This window comes from Molossus molossus, unplaced genomic scaffold (assembly GCF_014108415.1).
Source record: "Molossus molossus isolate mMolMol1 unplaced genomic scaffold, mMolMol1.p scaffold_m16_p_15, whole genome shotgun sequence".
Taxonomy (NCBI): domain Eukaryota; kingdom Metazoa; phylum Chordata; class Mammalia; order Chiroptera; family Molossidae; genus Molossus; species Molossus molossus.
In genome coordinates, this window is record NW_023425350.1 from 57,871,366 (window position 1) to 57,897,765 (window position 26,400).

A 26,400-nucleotide genomic window follows, 5' to 3' on the forward strand; every position below is an offset into this window, starting at 1 on the left:
GCATAACAAATAAAAACACGTAAAAAGGAAGCCAGTGTAGAGAGTGTGAAGCCTTCCTTGAATAGATAGATACTGGAGAGCAAGAAGAGTATGATGTGAGAAGAATCTGTGAAGGCTGAGACAGATTATTCAGAATTTTTAAGGGCATGTTAAGGGTTTTAGTTTCATCCTAAAAACAACAGGGCTTCACTAAATTGCTTTAAATAAAGGAGAGCTCCTTGTCAGCAGTGCAGAAAATAAATCTAATCGAGCAAGAGCTGATATATGGAGACTAAACAGGTCAAAAAGGTGGCACTAGTAGTTTGAGAGAAATGGATGGATCTGAGAGATACTTCAGAAGTAAAACCAAAAAAAAAAAAAACACACACACACACACACAAAACTTCATAATAGATTCCTTGTGGATTGTGAGGTGGAAATTGGGGTCAAGATTGAATCCTATGATTCTGACTTTCAGAAATGTATAGCTTCATTCACAAGACAGGAACTAGCAAAAGAAAATGAGCTTGGAAAGACGAACTGTGGTGTGGTTTGGAAATGGATTTAAGATATCTTAGCCCTGGCCAGTGTGGCTCCTTGGTTAGAGTGTCAGCCAGCACACAGAAGAGTGGTGGGTTCCATTCCCGGTGAAGGGCACCTGCCTAGGTTGTGGATTAAAGGTTCATCTTTGACTCTGGTCTGGGCACGTGTGGGGGACAACAAATCAATATGTCTCATGTCTCTTTCACATTGATGTTTCTCTCTCTCTCTCTCTCTCTCTCTCTCTCTCTCTCTCTCTCTCTCTCTCTCTCTCTTTCTCTCCTGCTTTCTTCCTTCTCCAGATGTCAAATAGGAAATTAGTTTCCATGGGGGAGCTCAGAGAAGAAGTAATAGGGAAGTCACGAAACTTATTGCTTTATGTAAATGGTAATGAATACTGAAGATGTAAATGTGGTTAGAGAGAGAATGACTATACATGCATGGTGATATAAGAGGAGGCGAGGAGGTACAGGATGGAGCCATAGGGTATGAAGCAACAGCTATAAGGAAAACAGATGTAGGAATTTGAGCTTTAAAGAGATATGGAAAAGGAACATGGAGAAATAAAGAAGCAATGTTCTGAGAATAGAATTCCAGGAAGGAAAACAATTAAAGAAGGAAGAAAAGACCAAGTATTGAATGTTTCTGGGATATCAAAGTAAAGCAAAGAGTAAAAAACAGCATTAAACTTGGTGATAATAAGGTCACTGGCAAAGTTAGCAAGAGCTAACTTGATGACTTGATAGGCTCTGATGACAGATTATCTTGGGTTGAAGACATAGTGATTGATGAGAGATGGAGACTGCTATAGAACTTTTGGAAAGATTCTCTACAAAGAGGAGAATAAGATAAGGCAGAGGAAAATATCAGATTAGGAGAAAATTCTATGTTGTTTATTTTTGAAAGATAATATTTCAGTGTGATAAAGCATATGAAAACTACCTAGGTCGGAATCAGCAAATTAAGGCATGAGGCAAATCCAGCCCACTGCCTCTTTTTGTAAAAAGGCCTTACTGGGACACAGATGTGCCCTTCCTTTACATATTTTCTGCGCTTGCTTTCATGTTACAATGGCATATTTAAGGAGCAGTGGCAGAGACAATATGGCCGATAAGTCTAAAATATTTATTGGTCCTTTACAGAAATATTTTGCCAACCCCTGTTCTAGATCAAAGAAATAATTTTGATATATAAGAAAGTAAAATGTAAGGTAAGAATGATAAGGTAAAATTACTTAGAATATCAGAGAGTACTAGTGGAGGGATTTTTTCAGGTGTAGGTGATGTTATACCTTGGGACGTAGAATGTTGACATAATTCTCTATAATTTGAAGTGGTTCTCAAATTCTATTTTAAAAAAACAATAAATCTGAAAAGCTTTAGCAATTATGAGCAAGCATAAACTGATGGAACTAAAACAGAAAAAGGCTAGAGGAATTTTATATATTTAAGAAATTTTAAGAAAAATGTCCATCTAATGATCTAATTATTTTATTGTGGATTACAAAAGTAGGGATCAAAGGAATGCACCTACCTCATTTGTCGTTTCTAGTATAGTGATCCATAATTATTCAATGAACAAATATATAATTAGGGAAGATGTTTAACAATAGTTATTATTATATAAAATAAGTCATTATATATGCTAAATTTTCAATTAAATGGTTATTCTTCTAAGAAACTAAAATTTAACAATCTGATTCAAAGACACAAAAAGAGGCAAACAAATCTGGATAAAATTTGTAATGTTTTCTCAGTATTATATCCAAAAATGGGCTGTTTTTAGTAGATATTTTCTTAAATTTCAAAGAAAAGGTAATGCCCATATAATTTTAACTATTTCAGTTAGAAAAATATAAATTATTAAATATAATAACTGATGACAAGAGCATAAGATTGAATCACCTCATTAAGAGATATAAAAATTGTAAACAAAATAAACTAAACTCAATGAGAGCTGCTCTAGGAATGACTATTATAAAAAAAACTACAATAATTTATTACATAAATGCAAATAACATGCAAAATTAGGAAATAAAAATATATAATTTACAAAATCAATAAATAAAAACTGAGGGTAAAAAAGACTTCCCTCATATACACACAAAAGAATAACAATATGCCAAAAAGAGATTTAATAAAACTTCTTGTCCATCCTGATGAATGTGTATTTTATAAATGAGACCATAGGTATAATAAATGTGATCAATTTTATCTAACATAAAATATTTTATCCATTATTGTAAACATAGCAACGAGCTCCATGTTAACATTTACTAATGTAGGTGCATAATACATTTTTATTAAATAACTAGTGAATGATGAAATAGAATACTAAAATGGACAAAAACACAGGAGGCAGTCTGTGTGAAAATTAGGAAAAAAATGTTGCTGTAAATCATAATTATTTCATATTATTCCATACGATTTAATCAATAAAATATAGAAAACAAGTGAATAAAAAAAGTAATGATTAGGAAGTTAACACTTTTTATTTTACAAAATTATTTTTAACTAGAAATTTCCAAAAGCTAAGTTAATCTGTAATTAATTGATCTAGTCAAAATATTGATAATAATTATATATGCATGTATACACACGTTTTTATATATGTATTCAAATTTTATTTTATTTATTTATTTATTTTATCCTCACCTGAGGACATTTTTTTTTTTTTTTTTTTTTTTTATGTGCCCCTAGCGGGAACCGAACCCGGGACTCTCTGGTCCGCAGGCCGGTGCTCCAACCGCTGAGCCAAACTGGCCAGGGCGAGGAGGACATTTTTTTGATATTTTGTTCAGATAGTGTGGGAGGGAGAGAGAGAGAGAGAAATATCTATGTGAAAGGGACACATCGAGTGGTTGCTACCCACACGACCCAACCGGGGCCAGGGAAAAACTGCAACCGAGGTACGTGCCCTTAGCGGGAACTGAACCCAGGTCTCTCCAGACCGCAGGCTGATGATCTAACCGCTGAGCCAAACTGGCCAGGGCTATGTATTCAAATTTTAAAATAAAGCAATCAATGTATCTTTATTGGAAATGTAAGAAATGGGTAATAAAAATGGAGCTATGACATTTTCATGCCCTTCCTCATAAAATTCCTTTTGACAACTGTAGAGATTTCAGTTATTTCCTTATGGAGTCATTGAACCTCATAATTCCAGTCAAAATAATGTGTGTGTGTTCAGTAAAAAAAAAAAAAAAAAAAAAAAAGACGAAGAGAAAAAACATATAATTTTATTTTAGATAATCATAGCAAAGAATAAACAAAATAATTTTTTTAAATATGTAGAATTTGGTAATAGGAATAAAGACAAAAATTAAAATATATTTCAAAATTTTAATAGTGTAAAAATATGATACTGATACAAGAGAGTGAGTCACGGGAAGAATATAGAATTCACAAAAATGATGTTGATATATTAAAATTACATTAATGTTAGATAGAACACATGGGGAATTTTTATTTTAGTAAGAGAAAACAAATAGATTTATGTTTCACATTATAGTAAAGAATATTTTAGGTAGATTAAATTATTTAATCTAAAAATAAACCTACAGAAGAAATGATCAAATGTAGTGAACCTTTTCTTATACACTAGATGGGAAAAGTCTTTCTAAAAATAAAAGCTATGAAAGAAAACATAATGAAAACTAGTTTATTGTAGGCCTCATGGACTACTAACATACCATATTTCAAAATAACAAATTTAATAACAATGTATAAAAAATTCTACCGAATTTAATCTAAAGATGTAAATATTAAACATTAAAAATATAATATGTCTACTTGTTAAATTAGAAAACATTAAATAATGGTGTATAGTTGGAAAAATGATGACTCCTGTACAATGCATGTTGTCATACAAATATATTTTTGAGAGAGTTATCTGGTATGTGAGTTAACTTTCAAGTTTTCACTCTTTTGACTGAATTTTCTCTTCCAGTAATAGATCTAGATGAGGAGGTCATTTAAGAAATATTTCTAGCCCTGGCCAGTTTGGCTCAGCGGTTGGAGCGTTGGCCTGCAGTCCGGAGAGACCCGGGTTGGGTTCCCGCTAAGGGCACGTACTTCGGTTGCAGTTTGTCCCCGGCCCTGGTTGGTCATGCGGGTGGCGGCCACTCGATGTGTCCCTTTCACATCGATGTTTCTCTCTCTCTCTCTTCCTCTCTCTTCCTCTCTCTCCCTCCCACTCTATCTGTACAAAAAATGGAAAAATGTCCTCGGGTGAGGATAAAAAAAAAAAAAAAAAAAGAAATATTTCTAACTGAAATGTCCAACAAAAGGAAGGTATAAGTAAACTATGGTACATCTTAAAGATGCAATTTAAAAAGATAATCTTTAAAAAGTGATTTTATTATCACAAAATTTGAACTTCAAAGTTACAATATATAAATCTATGCAGTTTTCAATGTCAATTTTTTATAAATACCCATATACACATACATGTGCACATAGAAGAAAATGCAGCAAAATTTTCAAAGTATTATCACTGCATAGTGGTACTTTTGTTTATTTTTAAAAATAACCACATGTTTTCAATATTTTCTGTAGAAGCATTCATTTGTAATTAGAAAATAAAATGTCAGGTTAATCCACAAAATTATACTTGATCATAATCCAGAATAATATTTATCTATTTAGCATGAACAGAATAGAAAGAATCTGACAACATCGATAAAACAATGTATTTCCTTTTGTGATTAATTGCTACGTTCCAGTAAGTTTTCAGTAAAAAAAAAAAAAAAAATGCAATGAGAGAATGGATGCTATCTTCCCTCTAGGACAAGGGTGTTTGGGGTGGAAAATTGTACATGCATTCTCAAGGAAGATGTTATGCCAAAGTTAAAGGGGCAAAAAGTTGAAATGGTAATTTAAAATCATCTCTAGGAGAAGAGCAATGTGGGGAGAGGGGAATGACTGCTTACAGGGCCAATGAAAATGTTCTGGAACTTGATACAGGTGGTGACTGCTTTGTGTCTCTACATGATTTACCTTTTTTGGGATAGTTCAGATAAATGGGATCATACAAAAAATAAAATAAATAAATCATCTCTATTCCTCCAGTCATTTGAGAAAAGACGTGAGTAGAGAGAGAGCCAATGGAATTATGATTTGCAAAAGGTTAAAAATTTACATGGACATTTTATATTCTCTTATTTTTCAAGTTTCATAATTAAAAAAAATCTGATTACAATACTATAGACCAAGTCTCAAGATGTAAAACTGATTGACAAGCTGGCAACTGGAGAGGAGAAAGAAACTGAGAAAGGTAAGGTCAGGATAATGCCCTGGTTGTCACTCTTTAGTGACTATAGGTCAGGGGTTACAATGGGAACCACTACCACTGAACTAGAATTACTAAATGCAATGGGAAAGTAAGAACCCTGGGTTGGCAGGGGCTACTGTCAGCACTTAACTGCAAAAGACCAGGTAGGCATGGTTACCATAAGGGGAAACAGTATCAAAGTCGTAATAAAAACAGTGCAATTCAAAAGCCACATATGATATTGTCTATTTAATCACAGTGCCCTTAGGGGAAAAATACATGAACCATCTACTATATTCTTATTTGATCTGTATAAGTGGAAAAGTGCTAGGTCAAGTGAACAGAAATCTAAATTGAATCATCAGAAAAGAGAGTCATGGCCCCATGAGCCATTCCCAGACTGAGCCAGTTTCCAGATCCAGAACCTCTGAATGAAGGGCAGGTCATATCACCCGAGGAAAGACCCTACTACACTATCAAACATATGCACTTTAATTCTTTCTCCAGGCTGTCCCCAGTGGGACATGCAGCTATTTACCAAGGTGACTGCATGGGGGAAAGTAAGTAATTTTGGGGCGATTGCTGGACCTTGCCTCTGAAGTGACAGTAATTCCTGGAGATCCAAAACATCACTGTGGTCCCCCAGTCACAGTGGGGACTCATGGCCATTCACAGTCTTTTAAGTTCATGTCCATTTCAGAGTGGGTCCAGTGGGTCCGTAAACCCATCCTGTGGTTACTTCCCTAGTTCCAAATGCATAATTGAAGGACACATATTTAACAACCAGCAGGATACAAAATTTAGAGTAATTCTGTCTTTCCAATTAAAAAGAAAACAATGAGTAGTTTTCTCTAGCAAAGATGCCATTCTTCTTTTGTCTGTAAGAGTTTTGTTTTTGTTAAGGACATGTACCCAGTGGTACTTTCTATTACATAACACACAATAGTAACAAGATGTATTGTATGGGAATACTTTAAAAAATGTATTTCACTTTAAAATATATTACAGGTATTGAGACAGAAATAGAAATTATATAATATATTCATGCAAAAATAAGAGCTCATATTATATTTAGCCAAATATGCATTTTTGTAGAAATGTCAGATCTTCTTAAAATTACATATTAACTCCTTATTCATAAAGAATACTCTAAGCATTGTTTTAAAATTCCCACTTGTCATGAATAAACACTTTGGGGAAATTATAACTGCCTCCACTTGTTAGGGAAATGAACTGAAGGAATCTAAACTTGATCAGATTGGACATTTATAAGTTGTTTCTATAACCCATTTCTTCTTTAGAGTTAATATCAATGAAAGAATTGTAAATGCTGCTTTATTTGAATTGTGAATGAAATGTTCAGCCAAGGGAGTATTTTACAAATCCTGGGGTATTATTGAAATATTATTGTGTCTGGTACCCAAACTAAATTACAGCTCAGACAAGGGACTGAAAGGTCAGGTTTATTATTCACTTTAGTAAAAATGTAACCACAACACTCCTTTCTACATCAGGGAGTATTATAACCATCATTATACTAGTAATAACAATGAAAATAATACAGCCACATTGTATTTTGCATTTTTCAGTAGACAGTAGGGCTTATGGCTAATAACTGCTTACATTTACACTGAAGTTTTTTACGAAGGACTTCAGAGTGGTTTTCGAATAGTAGCTCATTAATCATTTTAACAAGTTAGTTGGAAAGTTATCCCAGTTCAATAGACAAAAAAATTATATCACAGAAAGGTCAGATATATATTTACTTGTCCAATATTACAAAGTAAAGTGAATCAGTTTCAAGTTTCTGAGACCTCTTTTTCACCCCTTGATCTAACCACTGGACCAATGCAATTTTGGTCCATGTTGTGGTTTGACCATCAACCTAAAGTACTTTAAAGCTGACCTCTCTGCTATTACTTTTATAGATCCATAAACACAGAAGAAAATAACAATTTTTCATCTATGGAGACCATACTAAAAAAGACCCAGGCATAATTAATTTATATTTCTATATAGTTTTCTTTCTTTAAAGTCTTATTGGAAACATTGAACAATAATTGATGCCAATTTAAAATTATAAATATCAAATAGTTAATATCAAATGCACCATGATCAAATTTATTCTAACACAAGCAATGCTTTCAGGGCTTTATTTGAACCTAAATGTATTTAATAGGCGTCAGTTAAATGAAACAAAAAAATCAATTTTCAATAATTCCCGTCACCACAAATAATGATCTCTAGGAGAAAATTAAAGAACCAATGTTTCAGTAAAATGACTTCATAGAATCGGGAGGATTTGGAAAAGTAAACATAGAATTTATACCCAAAGATTGTTGCTTGTTTTTTGTTGTTGTTGTTTAAATATTAATGTAATTTCAATGCTTTATCTGATGATACATAGTTTTAAAAGAAGACAGCAAAACAATAATTGTTATCCTTTGAAAATATACAGTGAACATAAATTATACATTAACTTTCAAAATAAAACAATTTCACTTTCCCTCTTTGTCTATATCACTTACTATTCTAAATTTTGGTGTCTATATTATTTTCCTCTGATCTTAAAAATGACCCCAAAATGGAATCAATTCACAACTATATTCCCTTTTGCAAATATAGATTTGCTTGCTGAGATCTTAAGAATGAGTTGTCTTAAACCCATTTATATTTATTTTCTCATGTCTGCATCAAATATTCAAATATACTATAAAAATTAATATACTTTTTAGTTTTTAAATTCAATAAGATTTGAAGATTCTAACCATTAAAATACTAAATAAAATGATAATTATAAATTTGTGTAGAAATTTTTGTTTTGATGTTCTACGTTGTTTAATTTTCTTTTAAAACCAAAGTGATAAATATGATTATTGCACCTTTTTTTTTACTATAAAACTTTAATTAAAAAAAGAAAAAGAATAAAAGATGAACCTTCTTGCTAGGTTTAATGATTACATCTTTACTTCTAACTCTGAGGTCTGAGAATTAAGTACATGCACAAAAATTTGAAGTAAGGGAGAGAAGAGACCTTCCAAGAAATATTGGTATAGGTGATGTCCAAAAATTCAGAAAATAATTTTGATGTCTTTAAATATTTTAATGTCTTCCCCAAATAGTTACTTTTGAAGCAATTAATGTGAACTGAACAAGTTAGTAGAGAACAGGAGTTATTCAAAAGCATAATATATTACCCTACTATCTGTACACAATATATATTTCAGTTTTTTAGAAATAGTTATGGGGAATATGTGAGTGTTTAATTTACATGGTTGTTTAAATACAATTGTATCTCAAAGTTACTTTGATTTTTATGTTTAAGAATATCATTTATATATTAAAATACAAAGATATCTCATTTCCTTGTACAAATAATAATGCCAAACACATAATCTTATTTAATTACACGTTTTTATTTTTATCTAATATCCACTCCTCAGCTTTTGTTCAATGTTTTTCTTTTAGTTAAGCTTATTCGCAGTATTTGGAAGACTTTTTCTGATTTTGTTTTTATTGTCGCAGTTACTTTAATAATTTTTATGTGTATCAGTTGTATTATCATTTCATTTCAAAACCTATGTTTACAAGTAATATAATATGTAAGATTTAACTGAAAGTCAAACTTCTGTCTTTTAAAGGACTAATTCCCATAGCCACATTGTTTAGACCCTAATTTCTCTTGACAGTAAAAGCATTACTTTTTAAACTATTTAGCAGGAGTATAAGTCTTAGCCTTGGCACATACCAAGCAGTTTCAAGGATATTAAAGTAGTTTATTTAAAAGCCAGTAATTGTGATACCATAGAAAACACTGTGCTTCTTCTCAACCTTTCTTAACTTACAGTTAAAATTTTTGTACTATGAGTGCATGAGAAAAATATTCTCAAAATTTATTTTTTATTTTAAGAATATTGAGATTTTATTAAAGTGACCAAAGGAATGATAGCTCTTTGGGTACTATAAAAGGCAATTTCAATTTTTAAAACATACTCAATATAACTTTCATGCTTTTTACTGGTCCAAAGGCATTCCAGTTTTTCAAAATTCCCAGTATCTTGTGACTATCTTATCTAAACAGGTTGCCACTGTTTTACTTTGCTTTAGTGATTCATGAAACTCTCGAGACAGGAAAATTCTGATGAGTCACCATTCCCAAAGCTAATATTACTGAGCAACTTCCAAAGCATAGAGTTATCTATAAATGTAGTCACTGAGAAGAAGGATGACTAGATTCTATTGAATATAGCAAAGTCTCAAAACAAAAAATTCTGGAATCATATGAATATGACTGGGGTATGTCAAAAGCTATCTATTCCTAAGACCATACCCAGACTTCTGAACTCGGGATGCTAGAGCACAACCAATTATTATAATCTGGTGTGGGTTGTGAATATGAGCTAATTTCAGAAAAAGAAACTGAACCCTTTATCGTCATGGTCAAGTGTTCCTAAGTTGGCAATGTCAGGGCTTTTTGGTAGCTGTCACTCTGAATTTTCTATTCACAAGTAAATTTTACTTGGATCAAATTCAGACTATAGCTTTAAAAAAAAAAAAAAAAAAGAAGCAGTATTTTAAATGCTGTCAAAGTAACTAATTACTTGGTAGAATTCAAAAGATAGATACATTTGTGTTTGTCTTTGCATGTGAGCATGCAGGGTAATGAACTTGTCCCTAAGGCAGGCCAGTTTTTTTTTAAATTAACTCAAGAAGTTCTTTCTCTTCTCATGGACAATGTATATAAATAGCTCAGTTTTTTCAAGCATACCCCATCTTGCTCTTGTGGTCCTGGGAATGATCAGAGAAGTTTTAGAAAGTTTACTAAACAGAGAAGCATTTGATTTGGGATATACTGTGCTAGTTGAAAAGGCTCATTTAGTGATGGGTCACGGAAATGAAGTGACTAATCTAAAGTCACACCAAAAATGACACTGTGTAGTTTAAATCCTGTGTTTTAAAGAAAGAAGATTAGACTATCTAGACATATGATACTTACAATTTTGGAGAAGATTAATACATATTTTCAGGAGTATGTTCCTGCTTAATAAATTCTGGTAATTTTAATCTACTTTATTTCACTAATATTGCAAATCTTCAAAATGGACAAAAAGTTTAATAGAAATATAGTTATATTCTCTCTCTCTCCCTCTCTTCCCTCCCTCCCTCTCTCTCTCTTTGAACATGTACACATATTCACAAACACACACATATATGCGCACATACATATACTTTATATTAATATACAAAGTAATTTCAATTATAACATTTTGACATAATACAGTAGTAGTCAGCCACCAAAATAAAGTTTATTTTCTATAGCTTTACATTGATAAGGTGTAAATTAAACTCAATGATACTGATCCTGCTTCATTTAGAATCCTCTTTGAACATATTATGAGGTATTAGAAATTAATTTAGTGTATTTCAAAATGTCAACTTCTAAAGTGTAAAATGATGGTAATAACCTCCTTAGGTCAATATTTTGAACCTGACCCAATACATTCCATAAATATAAACTGTTAAAAATGGTCTATACCACCCACTGCACAGCAGTGAAAGAAATAATAAAAGTCCCCAATAATAACCAATATATTTATATTTTACTTGATTCTGAAGAATATAACCAAAATATCAACTATTTGGAAAATATGTACCTAATGTCACCAATACTCACTCCTATTTTCCTAATGGCAGTACTTGTAGCATTATGAGATCATTAAACTTTATATTTCAATTACTTAACATTTAAAAACCTTGGATGGAGGAACTTTCTAGAGACAACTTTCACTCATATTTACCGATTTCATTGTTTGAATTACAAACTTGAAATGTTCTCTCTTGTACTGTATTCCCAATGATTAATTTTATAAAGGTCCTTGCTATTTTCAGTAGATAAAGATATCCTAGAAGAACCACATATTCGAAATTGTGTTCTATATCATATTTATCTTAAAAGTTTGGTACCCAGAATGAAGTAGCTTCACGATCCTGTAATATTTTTTAATGAGATAAAGCTATGCGAAGTTCACAAGCTATTTTCAAAAGTATGTGTTAGCAATTTTCTCTTTTAATGACACTTTACAAAGTTTTAGGCAAAGCTGTATCCTTTTGGCTTTAAGTTCTCTTTTCGGAGAATATATTGAAGACAAATTAAATGATTCAGTTCAACCACGCACACTGACCCACCTAAAGCATGGTGATTGAGATGTACGTATCTATTAGATTGTGCCATATATCATATTATTCATAACTCTCTACTCTAGTCCTCTTTCGTAGATATAGGCGATTTTTACTGCCTAAGTTATTATAATATGCTCCTTCAATGTATTAGCAGAGAATGTGCACATAGACTTTTCAAAATTAAATCTTGTAAAGACTATTTTACTTTGTAAACTGCGTGCTACATTTGTGTAGTGGCTCACACATATCATTCTAATTGTAAATCTTAATATTCTTATTTTCTTCTTAAAAGAAATAGATTTATCAGGGTGGGGAACATCCGGCCTGAGGGCTGTATAAGGCCCTTGAAATCAATACCAGCTAACATCATAGTCTCAACAAATTAGCGTGACCAAATATAGCAAGCTACCTTTTAAGTTGATAATTTTGTATGGCCTGAGAATTACATTATAAATATCCAAATGGTCCTAGGCAGAAAAAAAGGTTCCCCACCCTTGATAGATCACATTAACAAAATATAACAGTGTATAAGTGGAATTTTCAATTTAATGAAACTTTCTTCAAGGCACTATCTTAAAAAAAATAGCATTTGGTGCTAAGTGGTCTAGTTAAATATCTATGGCTTTGTTGGGTACAGTATAACATTTTGAATAAGATAAAAGCTACCTGACAAACTTATAAATATATTAATGACTCGCTATTTTTGAAGTTATTTATATGTGAGCTTTATGAAAACAATACCAGATTAAAATTTAGCATACGCGATTGTTTTTAAAAAATCATAATCGTGGGCAAATCATTCCTCTCTTGGATTCATATTGTAGAGACGTTTTCTCAACAAGAGAAATTTTACTCCAGTGTGAAAAAGAAGAATAAGAAAAATTACCGTTTTCATAACAATTTCTAAGAATTTGCTTTTCCTCATTTGTTACATTCATCCATCACTGTAACCTGTCAATAGTGGCTACAACATTTGTTTGGCGAGCTTGCTTCAAAACAAGTTAGTAGTCATTTAAATGTAGCTTTATTGGACCCCTCACACTGGAAAGTGGTTATGGTTTTAAATGTATAGCCTGACATTTTCTACTTTTTAGGGCATGGGGAGTTTGATCTGCTTTGGTGGGGCTGCCATTTTGGCACCACAGCTTCATAATAGCATTTAGTTGAATTCTTCTTACTTATTGCCTTAACACCATGTTCATCCTCAACAGTTCCACTGTGATTTCATGACCATAAACTCCACTCCACATAACATATAGAGCATCAAACTGTGTTTTTAAACACTCATGTTTTCATGGAATAAGACGAGTTTTTTCTCCCCGATTATGGTAATACCTAGGGTCTTTGAAAAAATAATCTGAACAAGTTTTAGAGCCACTGTTCTTAATCCAAGTTCTTTAAGAGTCCTCTTTTTGGTGATTCTTATTAACAAAAATCACCATTCCACTACAAAAGTCAAGACAAGATGAATAAATGGATATGGATTTTTCTTTTCTTTTTATATCACTGGCCTTTAAAAGGATTTCAAACTATAAGAAGAATCTAAACTAAATACAGGAAAAACTTGTTTTACTAATATTCACATATACTATATAAATGTCATACTGCAATAAAAACATCTTTATATAGACTTTGATATAAAATCGTTTATTCTCTTTAAGTTTAAAGGGAAATTGCGAATACAATGTTTTTGGAGGATTTATTATCTGGGATTACTTTTCTCATTTCAGTCATGGACTAAAAAAGAGAAGATGAACTCCATGAAGAATAGCCCAATATTACAAATTATACTGAGTTAGAGATTGTTTCAAACTCAGTGATTGGTCTAAAAAGATTTTCATTAGCATCTGCATTTAGACTATAGAAAGATTTTTGCATATATTATCAAATAGCAAATTATAATTTTGCAACTGCTATGACTAGTATTAAAAACAGTACAGCCTTGGCCCTGGCCAGTTTGGCTCAGTGGTTGAGCGTCAGCCTGCGGACCAGACAGTCCTGGGTTTGGTTCCTGCTAGGGGCACGTACCATAAAAACAAAAAACAAAAAAAAACAGCAGTCTTTAAATACTCATTAAAACTTTATTTTGAAAAAGTAAGCATCTAAAATTGGGTAAGACAACATAGTGCCAGAACGTAGCCTCTCTTCACTATTTCATTCCTGTTAACAAGGCCCTGGCAGTCACGGTCTTCACACACTTTGATCAACTTGACCAAGAAAAGAATGATTTGCATCCAGTATTACTTACTGACAAGGTGAAATTTGTGGCTATTTTTCTATTCATAAACATGTTCTTATAAGTGATCTTTAAATTTAATCATCAGAAACTGGGTCCAAACTTTTACTTGTGAAAATGAAAATAGTATAACACGAAATGCCTTCATTTGAGGCTAATGTCACAGAAAGGCTAATACCCAGAGCTCAAATCTCTCTCTTTTTATTGATATACATTCGCATCACTTAGTTTGGGATAAGTTTAACAAGAATACACATCATTTCTTTTGGGGATGACAGCAACACTAACAGTCCCTGTCTTGTCTGTCATTATGTTATTGCTAAATCATCCACAACATCATGACCTGATTTTAGTTTCCAGGGACGTAGCCAAAAAATAAAATTTAAGTTTCATTCTGATTACATACTGATAGCCTGCACTTAAGAAAACCTTTGAAAAGTGATCTTTGTCCAGTAATTAAAACCAAAAAAAATGAAGAAGAAGAAGAAGAAGGGGAAAGGAAGAAGGAAGGAAGGAAGGAAGGAAGGAAGGAAGGAAGGAAGGAAGGAAGGAAGGAAGGAAGGAAGGAAGGAAGACATCTTTAAAAGCCTAGTACAATTACACAGTAGGCCTCTGACATTCTCTGTGCTGGTATAATAACTAAATGGCAAGTAACACAAAAACAGTTATCCTTGTGAGATCCCTGTTGCATGCTTTGATTAAAACTAAAAATTTACAACGAAATTAACCCTTGGGTAAATTGCTCTTTGGTTTAAATCTTCGTTACTTCCTGGAATTTTGGTAAAACACTTTGTTTTTAAATTAAGCTGGACTCTCCTTCTTTACTCCTTGACAAAAGTCAAACAACAAGAACCAGACATAACTGTTAGAATGAGTTTTGTTTGTGTGTATGTGTAAGTCCAACCCCTGTATACAAACTGTTAAAAAAAAAAAAAAAGATGTTTAACATAGTACTTTATTCCAACTTAATCTCATCCTTGAATGAACTTCCTTCAAATTTGAACCATAAAAAAACAAACCAAAAAAAGCAGTCAATTTCCTGGTGGTTGTAATTTAATTAAGTAACCTTTCACACTGAGCAAAACCCAAAAGCAAAAGGGTCATTAATCTTTCTAGTGATTAGAGACACCTCTAGCGCTTCAAACATTTACCTCTCCTTCCCCGCAGTAGAAATGCTTTTAGGAGGATCATGGTTCATACCTCGCATTCCCTGGAGCCAGAGATGGTATATGTGCAGGGCCCAGATCCATTAACGGATATATCCATGGTCTCAGAGTTTGTAGGCTTGTAGTCCACGTAATACTCCTGTAAAGGGGAATTCATTTGTCTTTCGGACTCTCTGGTCTTTTTCCGCCGTCTCTTCATAAGAGAGTGCTGCTGAAGTTGTTTCATGCTGGCTGGGTAGCGCTTCCAAGACACATAGATAACCAAGAGGATCATGGCCACGGAGAGAAAAAGAGCCACGCTCCCCGCAATAATCTTGTGAAATGAAACATGCTCATACTCTTGTTCTGCGCCAGGAATCTGAAACCCTTGGGAGGGGCTCGGTGTTTCAAGGCTGGGCTGAGTGGGGTCAGATTTGGAGATTGTAGGTTTAGGAATAATCAGAGGCTTCTGGGGAGTTTGGGGCACCAGGTGGGATTTTTCTGTGTTGACCACCTGGACTTCGGAGCAGATATTATATGTTTCCACTGCATCGCTAACCTTTTCACCCTGGATATGCTTAGGTCCTGCACATATCATGGTGCTTTCCTTATTTCCTTTGAAATTCTTAAGCCAGTAAAAGAGAGGGCAAATGCTCCGACTGCATTCCCACATATTTCCAGACAAAGTGATGGATATTAAGGATATCCACGCATTGACAGTTTCCTGCGAGATGTTGGTAAGCTTGTTGGAATCCAAATTCAATTTTTGCAAATTGGGCAGACATTTAAATGTGCCCGGCTCAATTCCTTGGATGTCATTCCCTGATAAATCCAAGTTGTGTAAGGAACTCCAAGTCCATGTCAAGCCTTGGCTGATGGAACGAATTCTGTTCCATTGTAAGTAAATTGAGCGGAGGTTGAAGAGACGTGGAAAATGAGCAAAATTGATCTTTGAAAACTGATTGTGCTCCAAGTGGAGTTCCTTTAACTTCAAGAGGCCAGCGAAAGCATTTCGGGACAAGCTTCGAAGCCGATTGTAACCCAAATCCAGGAAGTCAAGATTTCGACAGTCTTGAAAAACTCGTATTGGCACGGTCTTTAATGAGTTGGATCTCAAGTGCAAAATGATGAGTTTCCGTAGACCTTTAAATTGTTCCGATTGCAATGTCTGAAGCTTATTATAGGAGAGGTCCAGATTGCGGAGATTAGGAACTGGGTGAAAGGTTTTATTGTGCAGATAGGTAATTTTGTTGGAGCTTAGAATTAATTCTTTCAGTCTGCGAATGCCTTGAAATGCATCTTCATCCACTGAGCTAATGTAATTATGGTCAAGATAAAGCCATATAAGCTGGTTAAGGCCGGCAAACTGATTGGATTTGAGTTTCTGAATGCTGTTGAACCTTAATGATAAGCCTTGTGATCCTCCAGAAATGTTCTCTGGGATATCTGCGAAAGCATGAGACTCACAGTACACAATTTTGCCATCACATCTGCAGTTCTTCGGGCAAGCTCTCTGAGCCCCCGTGAGCATAACAAGCAGCAGCGTAGAAAGGAGCACGAACACCACGCGCATGCCTCTCAGCTGCGTAATTAAACGGAAACCTACAATGTTAAAAAGAAGACAGATGCACATTGTAAAGCTATTAATATCAGTCCCCACCAGCCTACCAAGATCAGGCGCGTTTCATCGAGTGTCGTATGGGACAGCCAATTTCAGAACAATGTGTTTAACATGCAAAGCTTTCCTGTCTCCGGGGCTGCCTGTTTCCCGGTTAGGTTTCATTCTTTCTTGCTTGATGTTTGAATCGCCACAGTGCCGCAGAACCAAGGAAAGCTTTCCCGAGTTTCAGGAGTTCATGTATACATCAACACTGAAAAGCACAGAGCCTGTCTGATCACTTAATGCCGACATTTTAATAACAATAGTATGTGGCTCGTCACTCCGTGGAACACCAGTACGAAAAGCAGGAGTACCAAGTCTTCTGGCCATGGCACACATGGGACTTCCTAAACCCCGTACCCGTTCATCTTTCCTAGGTGAGCACGCAGGCTGTGATTTGGCAAAGGGGCTTCACTCAACTGCCAAGGTAACCCAAGTTTGCCCTGCCTGAAATCGCATCATTATTGCATAATAGCAAAACAATGTATGAGCTCTGAAAAAAATGGCATTGGGACTAACATGGGCAGCCAGTGAAGCAGGGTATGAAGACTAATTACAGTCAAGGTACTCTCCACATTCAGGAAGAGCCGCCTTCTGGGGCTCTTGCCCAGTGAGAGACACAGACTCAGAACCCTGCCTATTGATAACACAACACCTTCCAAAGTTAAGGTCCTGAGATTCTTATGAAATACTTGCATAAGATGCACAAGAATCTTGTGTCGTGTTAGTTTTACTGTTATTTTTAACCTAGTTTCTTCTGCAAATTTGGGGTATAAACAAGTAGAGAAACGCAAACTACCCTTCCCCTCCCCCCTATCCCAACCTGCTCGAATTTCTCACTGACTTTTTTTCTCCCCTACCTCCATTAACTTCTGCAAACCTGCAAAGTTGCCATCCGTGGGCACTTATGCTGCATTTCCAAGTCATAGTATCTTAAGGGACTTCTTTCCTATGTCGACAGTAGATTTATTATTTCTCGGAGATAGGAAAATAAAAACGACTGTGCGCTGCGGTTTCTGTATTTCTCTTACATATTCATATTTTTAACCGAGAGGCAATCAGCCAAACCTCTAACCAAAAACTCTCCTTTTACTCAACCAGTTAAGTCTCCCCCCACCCCATTTGAAACCTGATCTTGCTCTCTGTCCTCTTGCCAGCGACAGACTCATTGAAATACATTCCAGCTCTCCCAGACAGGAGAAGGGGGGGGGGGGGGGGGGAGCCAGTCACACTTGAAAAAATAAGACGGGCAAATGACTGCTGGAAATTTGGAAGCTGTGTTCAGGATACAGCTTCAAAGATAAAACAAGCCCTTGTGCGACCTCTGAGAAAGTAACGACCCCACCCCTCCACAAACGCAGTAAAGTGTTAACAATCTTTCTGACAGCGGCCAGAAATACAGGCATGGTTAATATTATCAAGAAATAAAGGCAAACACAATGTTTATCTCATGCTCTATTCCCAAGATGTGGATACGGATACGCTTACAGAGGAGACAGTCTTAAAGATATTTCTCTCGAGTCTATTTAAGTCTGTGTTATGCATTTACGAATTAAAATAAAAAAAGACTACAAAAAGGAAAATGATCTAAAAATATAATAACAACTATAGTGAGTCAACTGGCAAACTCAGAGACTGCTGCTTTTTGCCTGTTTCCCCGTCTTTTATCAGCTAATGCCAAGGCTGAGGATAGGAAGCCAAGAGGATCAGCTTTGCTAAGAAGGAAACAACAAAAGTTCACTTACCCATCCTTTGTCATCCAAAAACGGTTTCCCCCTCTCTCAGCTTTCTTCTTATTTGGTCTCTTGTGCTGAAACCACCACCACCTTCATGACACAGTGCGGCTGTTATTCACACCATCTCTGATCCCGCATGTGAGCTAGTAGCCCCATACAAACTTCCCCGGAGAGGACGGGCAAAAAAAAATATATACATATATGAAAAAAAAAAAAAAATCACCATGGGGTGGGATAAGGGGCAGGGAAAAGCCCTGGGTGGGGGGAGGGCTTCTAGGCTCTGAGGACCATTGTGTAATTCACCAGAGACCCATCAGCAGTAATTGGCAATCTGTGCAAAAGAGCTACAGCCCATCTTGAAGGTAACCAACTTCTCTATAAAAAGAGAGAGAGAGAAAAAGAAGAAAATCTTCAGAATACCTGGCATTCCTTATTGTGCTGGCTTTTGCCATTCCCAGATAAAGCAATTCATCCTCTGGATTTTCAGTTCTTGAAGCAAGTAGGCCTCCTGTGCTGTATGAGACCCCAGTTTAAAAGCTATGCAGGCTAGGTTTATCCATTTAGCTGGTCAGGTTTAAAGTGTTTTGTAGCTGTGCTGAGAGGCAGCCCTTGTCTAATTCAGAAGGCTTTCCAGAGACTGATGATGCTCAGAGCTTGTTGGTGCTAATGCTTGAGTTTGTGATACACTGAGTGCCCTCCGCTGGAGAAAACAGATTGCACATTAAAGACGGGAACAAGTGAGCCTGTCAGTGGTGTGCAGCCTTCCCTCTCTCAGAAAGGGAAATTAAAGGCACAGGATCACTTTTTTCCTCTCCAATAATATATATTCTGAGAGGTTTATGCAAAGGAGTGCCATTCCATGATATCAAATATTAAGTAAAATGCTGCTGCTCTAAATATTATGTCATTAGTAATTTGGAAAAGTCGCCTTGACCTGATTTATTTATTTTTGCTGCATAGGCACATATCACAGGGAATTTATTATCTTTTTTTTTTTTTTTTTTCCCAACAACAGAATGAATTTGGGTTTTATTTTTGTTGCTATTGGTTTGTTTTATTTATTTACTTTTTTTTTTTTTTTAAACACACCACATAGAGAAGCAATTTTGTTCAAGGGGGGAAATGTCAGTAAATTACTTTTGAAGACAGTTACATTGACAAATCTTAGGTCTAATTTTTAAATTCTCCACTTATGTTAATAAAATAAATTATGCAATTTTGTGCATTGTATAGAATATTCTAGATCACTACTTTCTCTGTACATTTTTAGTCTTAAAGCGGTTATCTTTAGTACTAAATTACCAAGTGTGCAGGTAACTAAAAGTCTGAATATTAAATAAGAGTAGAAATGCCAGCTTGATATCATTAGTACAGTCACTTTTTAAACACTTGTCTACATTTCTAATGTAAAATATTCCCACGCAAGACTTTTATCATAATGTGCATTTCTAGAAAAAAAATATATATATATATATATTCTACATCATTGTTGTATTTCTCTGAACGGTGCAGAATATCCTCAGAATTAGGAGGGATGAAATGATGAAATCCCTCATATATGTATATTAAAAAAAAAAAGTGCACTGAAGTTCAAAAAATAATAATATAACATCACTCTCCCATTTTGTTTCTCTTCTTCATTTGTTTATTCATAATCCTCTGGCAAATCATTTTTGAAACAATCCAGAAGAATGAACAATGTAACACAGAGAACGACTGGTGGGTAAGTTTGCTAACCTAATTTAACAAATGTGAGAAGTTTAAATGGATTTTACATAAGCAACTAGAATTACTATGAATCATTGAAATGAATATTTTTAGAAATATTTCTTGGTTTTAGACTATCTTCCAAAATATTTATAAGTTGGTGGGGAGGGCTTATCATGCATTACAAATAGTTATGCAGATTTAATAGTATGTAGTGACAGGCAATTGTCCAGTTACTAGATTTTCTGAAAAAACAAAAGGATAATATGTAACCCAAATATATTCCTTTCCCATGAACTGATACTTAAATTTCTATTTTAGGGAAGTTTACCTTTGGCTTCAGAATTTATACCTATTAAAATGCAAATGCACACCAAAAGAGGCAATGCTATTTGATTAATGAAGGGGGTATAGCTGTCTAAGAAAATAAATAAACATAAATGATACGCATATAATTTGTTCATAGTAGTGTAGTTCGCACAGGAACAAAAGCCCCATCCAAATAGTTAATGATAGAGGATTAGTTAAGGGAAAAGTAATATATTCATGAAATAGAATTCTTGCTGCCATGAACATTAAACTGGTGTGTACTTGCTCAGAGGAAAGGATGACCACAATGTATAGAGTAAGGAGGGGAGGGGCAGAGACCACAGGGGAAATAGCCTCTCTCTGTACATATTTTTATTTACATGGGACCAAAATTAAAGGGAGACAGTTTAAATGCATTTTAGATAAGCAAGTAGAATTACTGTGAATCACTGAAAATGAATATTTTTAGTACTATTTCTTCTTGTTCTTAGATTACCTTCAAAAATATTTATAAGTTAGGGAGGGTTATCGTATGCATAACAAACAGAATTTATTTTCATTTCATCTTTTAAGATTTTTTTAATCTAGCTACATTTAAAAATTTTTAACGATCATGAATATATGGTACCTATATGTACCAAACACACAGACACATGTGCATGTGTATAAATTTTTCTTTGTTTGACAACAAGATATGAGATGAGCTTTTGATAAAGGATTGAAAAAAATCCCATGATGTTACCCACATTTATAGTATAAACCTGTATAAATAGAAGTTTTGTTTGAAGTACTAAAAGCTAATAGATGCTGTGTTACAAAGTCATTACTAGGTCATATGCAGAATTTAAAAAAAAATGCTGTCGAAAATCGGTTACGGGTCTCTAGAAAATTCTGTGAAGACATAAGAGAGTCAAGAGATTAAAGAGTGACAAAGGAGGTGTGAAGATTTCTTTGAAAGAGCTGTTTAGATATTACCTTCACATACACACGCACACACACACGCACATACCCATGCACCCTTCACCCAAGGGAAGGTTTTGGAGGAAAGGGGCTGTCAGCTTCTCGGTTTAGTTGTAGTGAAAGGGACTCATACAGGCCACTTGAACAGGATATGTGTTTCCAGCAGTGAGCCCAGGACAGTTGAATGGTACCTGATTCATGGCTGGAAAATCCAGGAGATAAGAAGAGATGGGTTTATCAGAGCAGAAAAGAGTTAAACTTATGTTGAGATTGGCATCTGGATTTCACTGGAAGAGCTAGAATAACGATAGGGGCAAGGGTTTTCCATGGAAGAAAGGGGTGCTATGTGGCAGAGAGAGTCAGCTTGGGGTCATTTTAATTCCTGGTGAGAATCCCAACAGAAAGAGTCTATGGTACCTAGCACACTGCCCAAAAAGACCAGACAAAAAGAAACAATCAAGTTTGGACAAGCATCATAAGGATGGAAAAAAAAAAAAATGTGTCATCCTCATCATGGGAAATTTGATTAATTATTTCTAATGGTTCTTTAAAGGGAATATAAATGCACCCATAAGAAAGAGAAATTCCTTTGACATCTTCTAGGCTCAGAGATCACAAACCTTTTCACAATAGTACCAGTTTTACTACCATCGAGTTTCCTGGGAAGGTCAGAAAGAGCAGTGAGTAAGTGTGGGAGGAGGTAACCAAGAATGAGAAAAGCCAGGGGACATCTATAATAGTGTCAAAGGTGCTTGAGCATTGTCCCATGCACCAAGAGGTTGCCGGTTAGATTCCTGGTCAGGGCACATGCCCAGGTTGTGGGCCCGATCCTCAGTAGGGGCCATGCAGGAGGCAGCCAATCAGTGTTCTTGCTCATTGATGTTTCTACCTCTTTCCTTCTTCCTTCCTCTCTCTCTAAAATCAATAAAGAAAAAAAATATTAAAATAAAATTTAAAGCAAAGACAAACAATGTGCACCCTCTGTTTTCCGAAGGAGATGGTTCACTTGCAATTGGCCCTACATTTGAATGGGGGAAAAGGTATAAGCTCTATATCAAATGAGGTATTGATTAATAGGGTAAACTTAATACTTTCATTTACTGATTTCAGACATCATGAACTAAGGATAAAATAGGGTTTTTTGTTACCTGGAAGCATTTATTGATCTCACCTTCATAACTTAAAACTGACCATGGCAGAAGTATTTTATACCATGGAAATCAGCAAAAACTAAAAATTAAGCTGTGATTTATTTCTTGAGTGCCTTGACTTAAAGAGGGTGATGAAGAAAACAGTACTAATGTAGATTAAGCTTAAATGTTTGTTGCATCTGTAGCTATTTAATTATAATTAGCACAAAAATTGAGAACTATATTTCCAGTATTTAAAAACTATTATCTGATTGAGTAAAAAAGTAACTCATGTCATTACCAAACAAGCAAAATGTCAATATATGGCTATGTTACTTCACTTTTTGTCTAACTCATTCATGTAAACAAAAATATTACATAGTGTTCATGTGTGAATAATACTCAGAAATCTAGTCTTCAAACATTTACCAGTATACCATGGTACCTGGGGGGTCTATACATTTATTGTTCCAAAAGAGAACTGGTCTGAACCCATAAATGCTAGGGTCCAATGAATAAACTAAGCAATCGATCAACTGCTATTATTACAATCATTGTCACTTTCAGTACCCTCCATACCTTCTTTCATTCCTAAAATATTATGTTTTTCCCAATTAAAAATTAACATGGTGTGTGTCAGTTAAAAAAGTTTAAGTTACAGTTCAAAAAATTTCAACTCAAATTGAATGAAAGTAAATGGAAAATTATTTTAGTTAATGCAAATGAACATTCCATGGTCAGATATAATTGATTCAGGAATTAAAAGTATCACTGGTAAACCAGTTGCTTTTGGTCACTTTCTTAGTCCTGACTTTCTTATTTCCATTCTAATTTTGGTTTCAGGATAACTCTAGTAGCTAGAGCCATGTATATTATGATTCAAGAACTAATCATCATTTCAATTCACACAGTGGCTCTAGTAGAGTCATTTTTTATTCAACTCCTGAATAATTTTCTGGTCCACAGGACCGAGAGTGCCTGAGTAGTTTTGTTTACATATAGGCCATGCATGCCATCCCTGGACTTGTGCTGGAAATAGCGCATAAAAACAAAACAAAAAAAAATGTACTGAAAGTGAGAGGGGGAAAAAAAATGTGTGTATGTCTTCCAAAGTATAAAGTCATCACCAAAATGCAGCTGCCCTACGAGGGCACATCATGCATCTAGGCGGGGACTATGTAACTGATTACGTCCTGATTATCATGAGCAAGGAAGAGGGTCTCTTTCTCCTTCCTCTGACTAGAACCCAGGGCTCTAAAGCCCTGCTTAGATACTGAATAATGGGACTATTTAGGTTGGCCCTATAAAGGGGATGAGGGGTAATAATGGATATTGGGAGTAAAAAATATACACCATGCAAATAAATACACAAACCAACCAAATGTATAAATGAAAGAAAATAACAAGTAAAGAACAAAACAAAAAAACACAACTATGTCCCACTCAGTTTCTTCTGCTCTTGCTCTACCTGGCATCAGGACATCATGGTACCTATATTTTCTTTATTCTTGATACCATGTAAAGCGCTTCCTACCCAGACTTACCAAGTATCCATAATCCTCCTAACTTCACTTTTAAATTGTAGCAGAGCAAATTAATGTTGTCTGTGCTTTCTCTCTCTTGCTCTCTCTCTCTCACAGAGAACCACGATACACGCACATGCATAAAAATAATTTACTCTTTAAGACACATTTTAATTATGCACATACTTCAATTTCAACATGAAGAGGAACTTCATATCATCTTTTTCAAAATAAGTGAACTTTTATCATTTTTCAGTTTCCCCATAATGACTTAACAGTACCTCATTTCTAATAGTAGTGATAATTAGTTACTTAACTTGTTAAAAAATTAAAGAAAAGTAACATCTTATTATGTGCATTCAAGTGAGTTTAGAAATCTTCATGTCCATACTTAAAATCTTTAACCCTGATATGCATGTTAAGACAATCAAATTATTAATATAGTCACAGTAAATCCAGCGTTGTATTTAATTAACCAGTAAACTGACTTATAAAATAAGAACAATTAATTGATAACCTATGAGAGAACATTAAGAAGTAGATAATGATAATGTAAAATGTGATAAAATGGGATTTGGGGTGGGTGGAAATTGGACATTAAACCAACAAAAATAAAAATACAAATATAATTTATAGGTTATAAAGTTTAGTAGATAAAAAATAAGGTGTTATGAAACAGAATAATGGAAGATAATTTGTATTAGAGAATTGGGGAAAATGTTTAAAGTTAATATTTTAATGGTTTTCAAGTAAAATTCTCTTATACATTTATTAAATTAATAAATTACCAAGTTAGTGAAACAAAAAGATAATTTGAAGTGCACTAGGTAAAAATAAAATATGAAGGAAACAAATATAGCACAGAAAACAATAAAAAAATAGTTTATGGAGAGGTGATTGCTTGGCTTGTTTGAATAAATAATGGTAAAAAAAACCCCACAAATAATAGAAACAGACTCACCAATGATTCAATATTGGAGACACAGACTTTAAAACAACTCAGGTTACTATCTTAAAAAAGTAGATCACAAGACAGGGATTTCATTAGGTTAATAGTGTTTGTAAATACTAATCAAATCAAAATGATCAACTTAAAACAGAATAACTGAAAACAATTACAATTAATATCTCTATAGATAATTTAAAAGGAAACTGGGCAGAGCTGAATGGGAGATTATTTAGTGAGCTAGATAAAACAACAGAATATCAAATTTAGTGTAGGGGTTTTCACGAATATATCTCTCTGTATTTTTTTTCACACCATACACTGTAAAAAAAGAAGCCATTTGTACTGAACTGAAAATACTTTTAATAAAGAAATACTTACTCTGATGTGTTTAACTTTACTTAACTTTGTTTAATAATGCACCAATAGCCTATTTCATTGACTTCTCAATGTACATAGAATGAAGGACACAGATATAGAAATAAAAACTAAATAACCCTAATAGCCTTTTCAAAATCTCACAAATCATTAATATTAATTTCAGAAATAGACCTCAGTATAGGTGCAATGATACCAGTATTCTGATGTAAGATTTTGTTGGCTTCAGCCAACAATGGCACATTCATTGGAAATTCTGTTACCAGTGGCTAAATCTTGGCTCAATCACTTGTAATTGTCTGTCTTCAATGTCTGTTGTTTTCATATACTTTGAGGTGACATAACAAATCATACAAAAAAGATGGACAAATTCTGATATATAAAAACACAAAGCTTTGCTTCAGGAAACATTTTTAAAAATGAGAGCAATGGATCAAGGATTGTTTTCATGTAATATTTTGAAATGTTTACAATATAGATAGGATTAATATATTATAGAAAACTCAGAAAGCAGACTGGGAAAAAATACATATATATATCTTATACTAACTATATTATCAAACATTATAGTTTCAATTGTAATGCATAGGTTTTTATGTTTGTGTTTATCTTCTACAAGGAAAAGGATGGTAACAAATTTAAATAGCAGAAATATTTTGGGAGCTAATATAAAAGCATATAAAGTCTTATTAGTGCTACT

At 34.1% G+C, this 26,400-nt stretch overlaps 1 protein-coding gene across 3 annotated transcripts in view; it reads right to left on the reverse strand.

The window, feature by feature from the left end:
* The window catches only part of LRRTM4 (leucine rich repeat transmembrane neuronal 4), a 728,660-nt gene extending 709,225 nt beyond the window's left edge, over positions 1–19,435 (reverse strand). Inside the window, exons 1-3 of one of the 3 annotated variants that reach the window (XM_036262655.1) lie at positions 19,168–19,435; positions 18,757–18,837; positions 15,407–16,953 (exon numbers count right to left, since the gene is read on the reverse strand). In XM_036262655.1, the coding sequence (XP_036118548.1) occupies positions 15,407–16,953; positions 18,757–18,760 (1,551 nt within the window). In that variant the 5' untranslated portion in view covers positions 18,761–18,837; positions 19,168–19,435. Of the gene's footprint in view, positions 1–15,406; positions 16,954–18,756; positions 18,909–19,167 lie in introns of all 3 variants that reach the window. The other 2 variants (XM_036262654.1, XM_036262653.1) reach the window with 2 other exon arrangements.
* Positions 19,436–26,400: the final 6,965 nt, after the last annotated feature.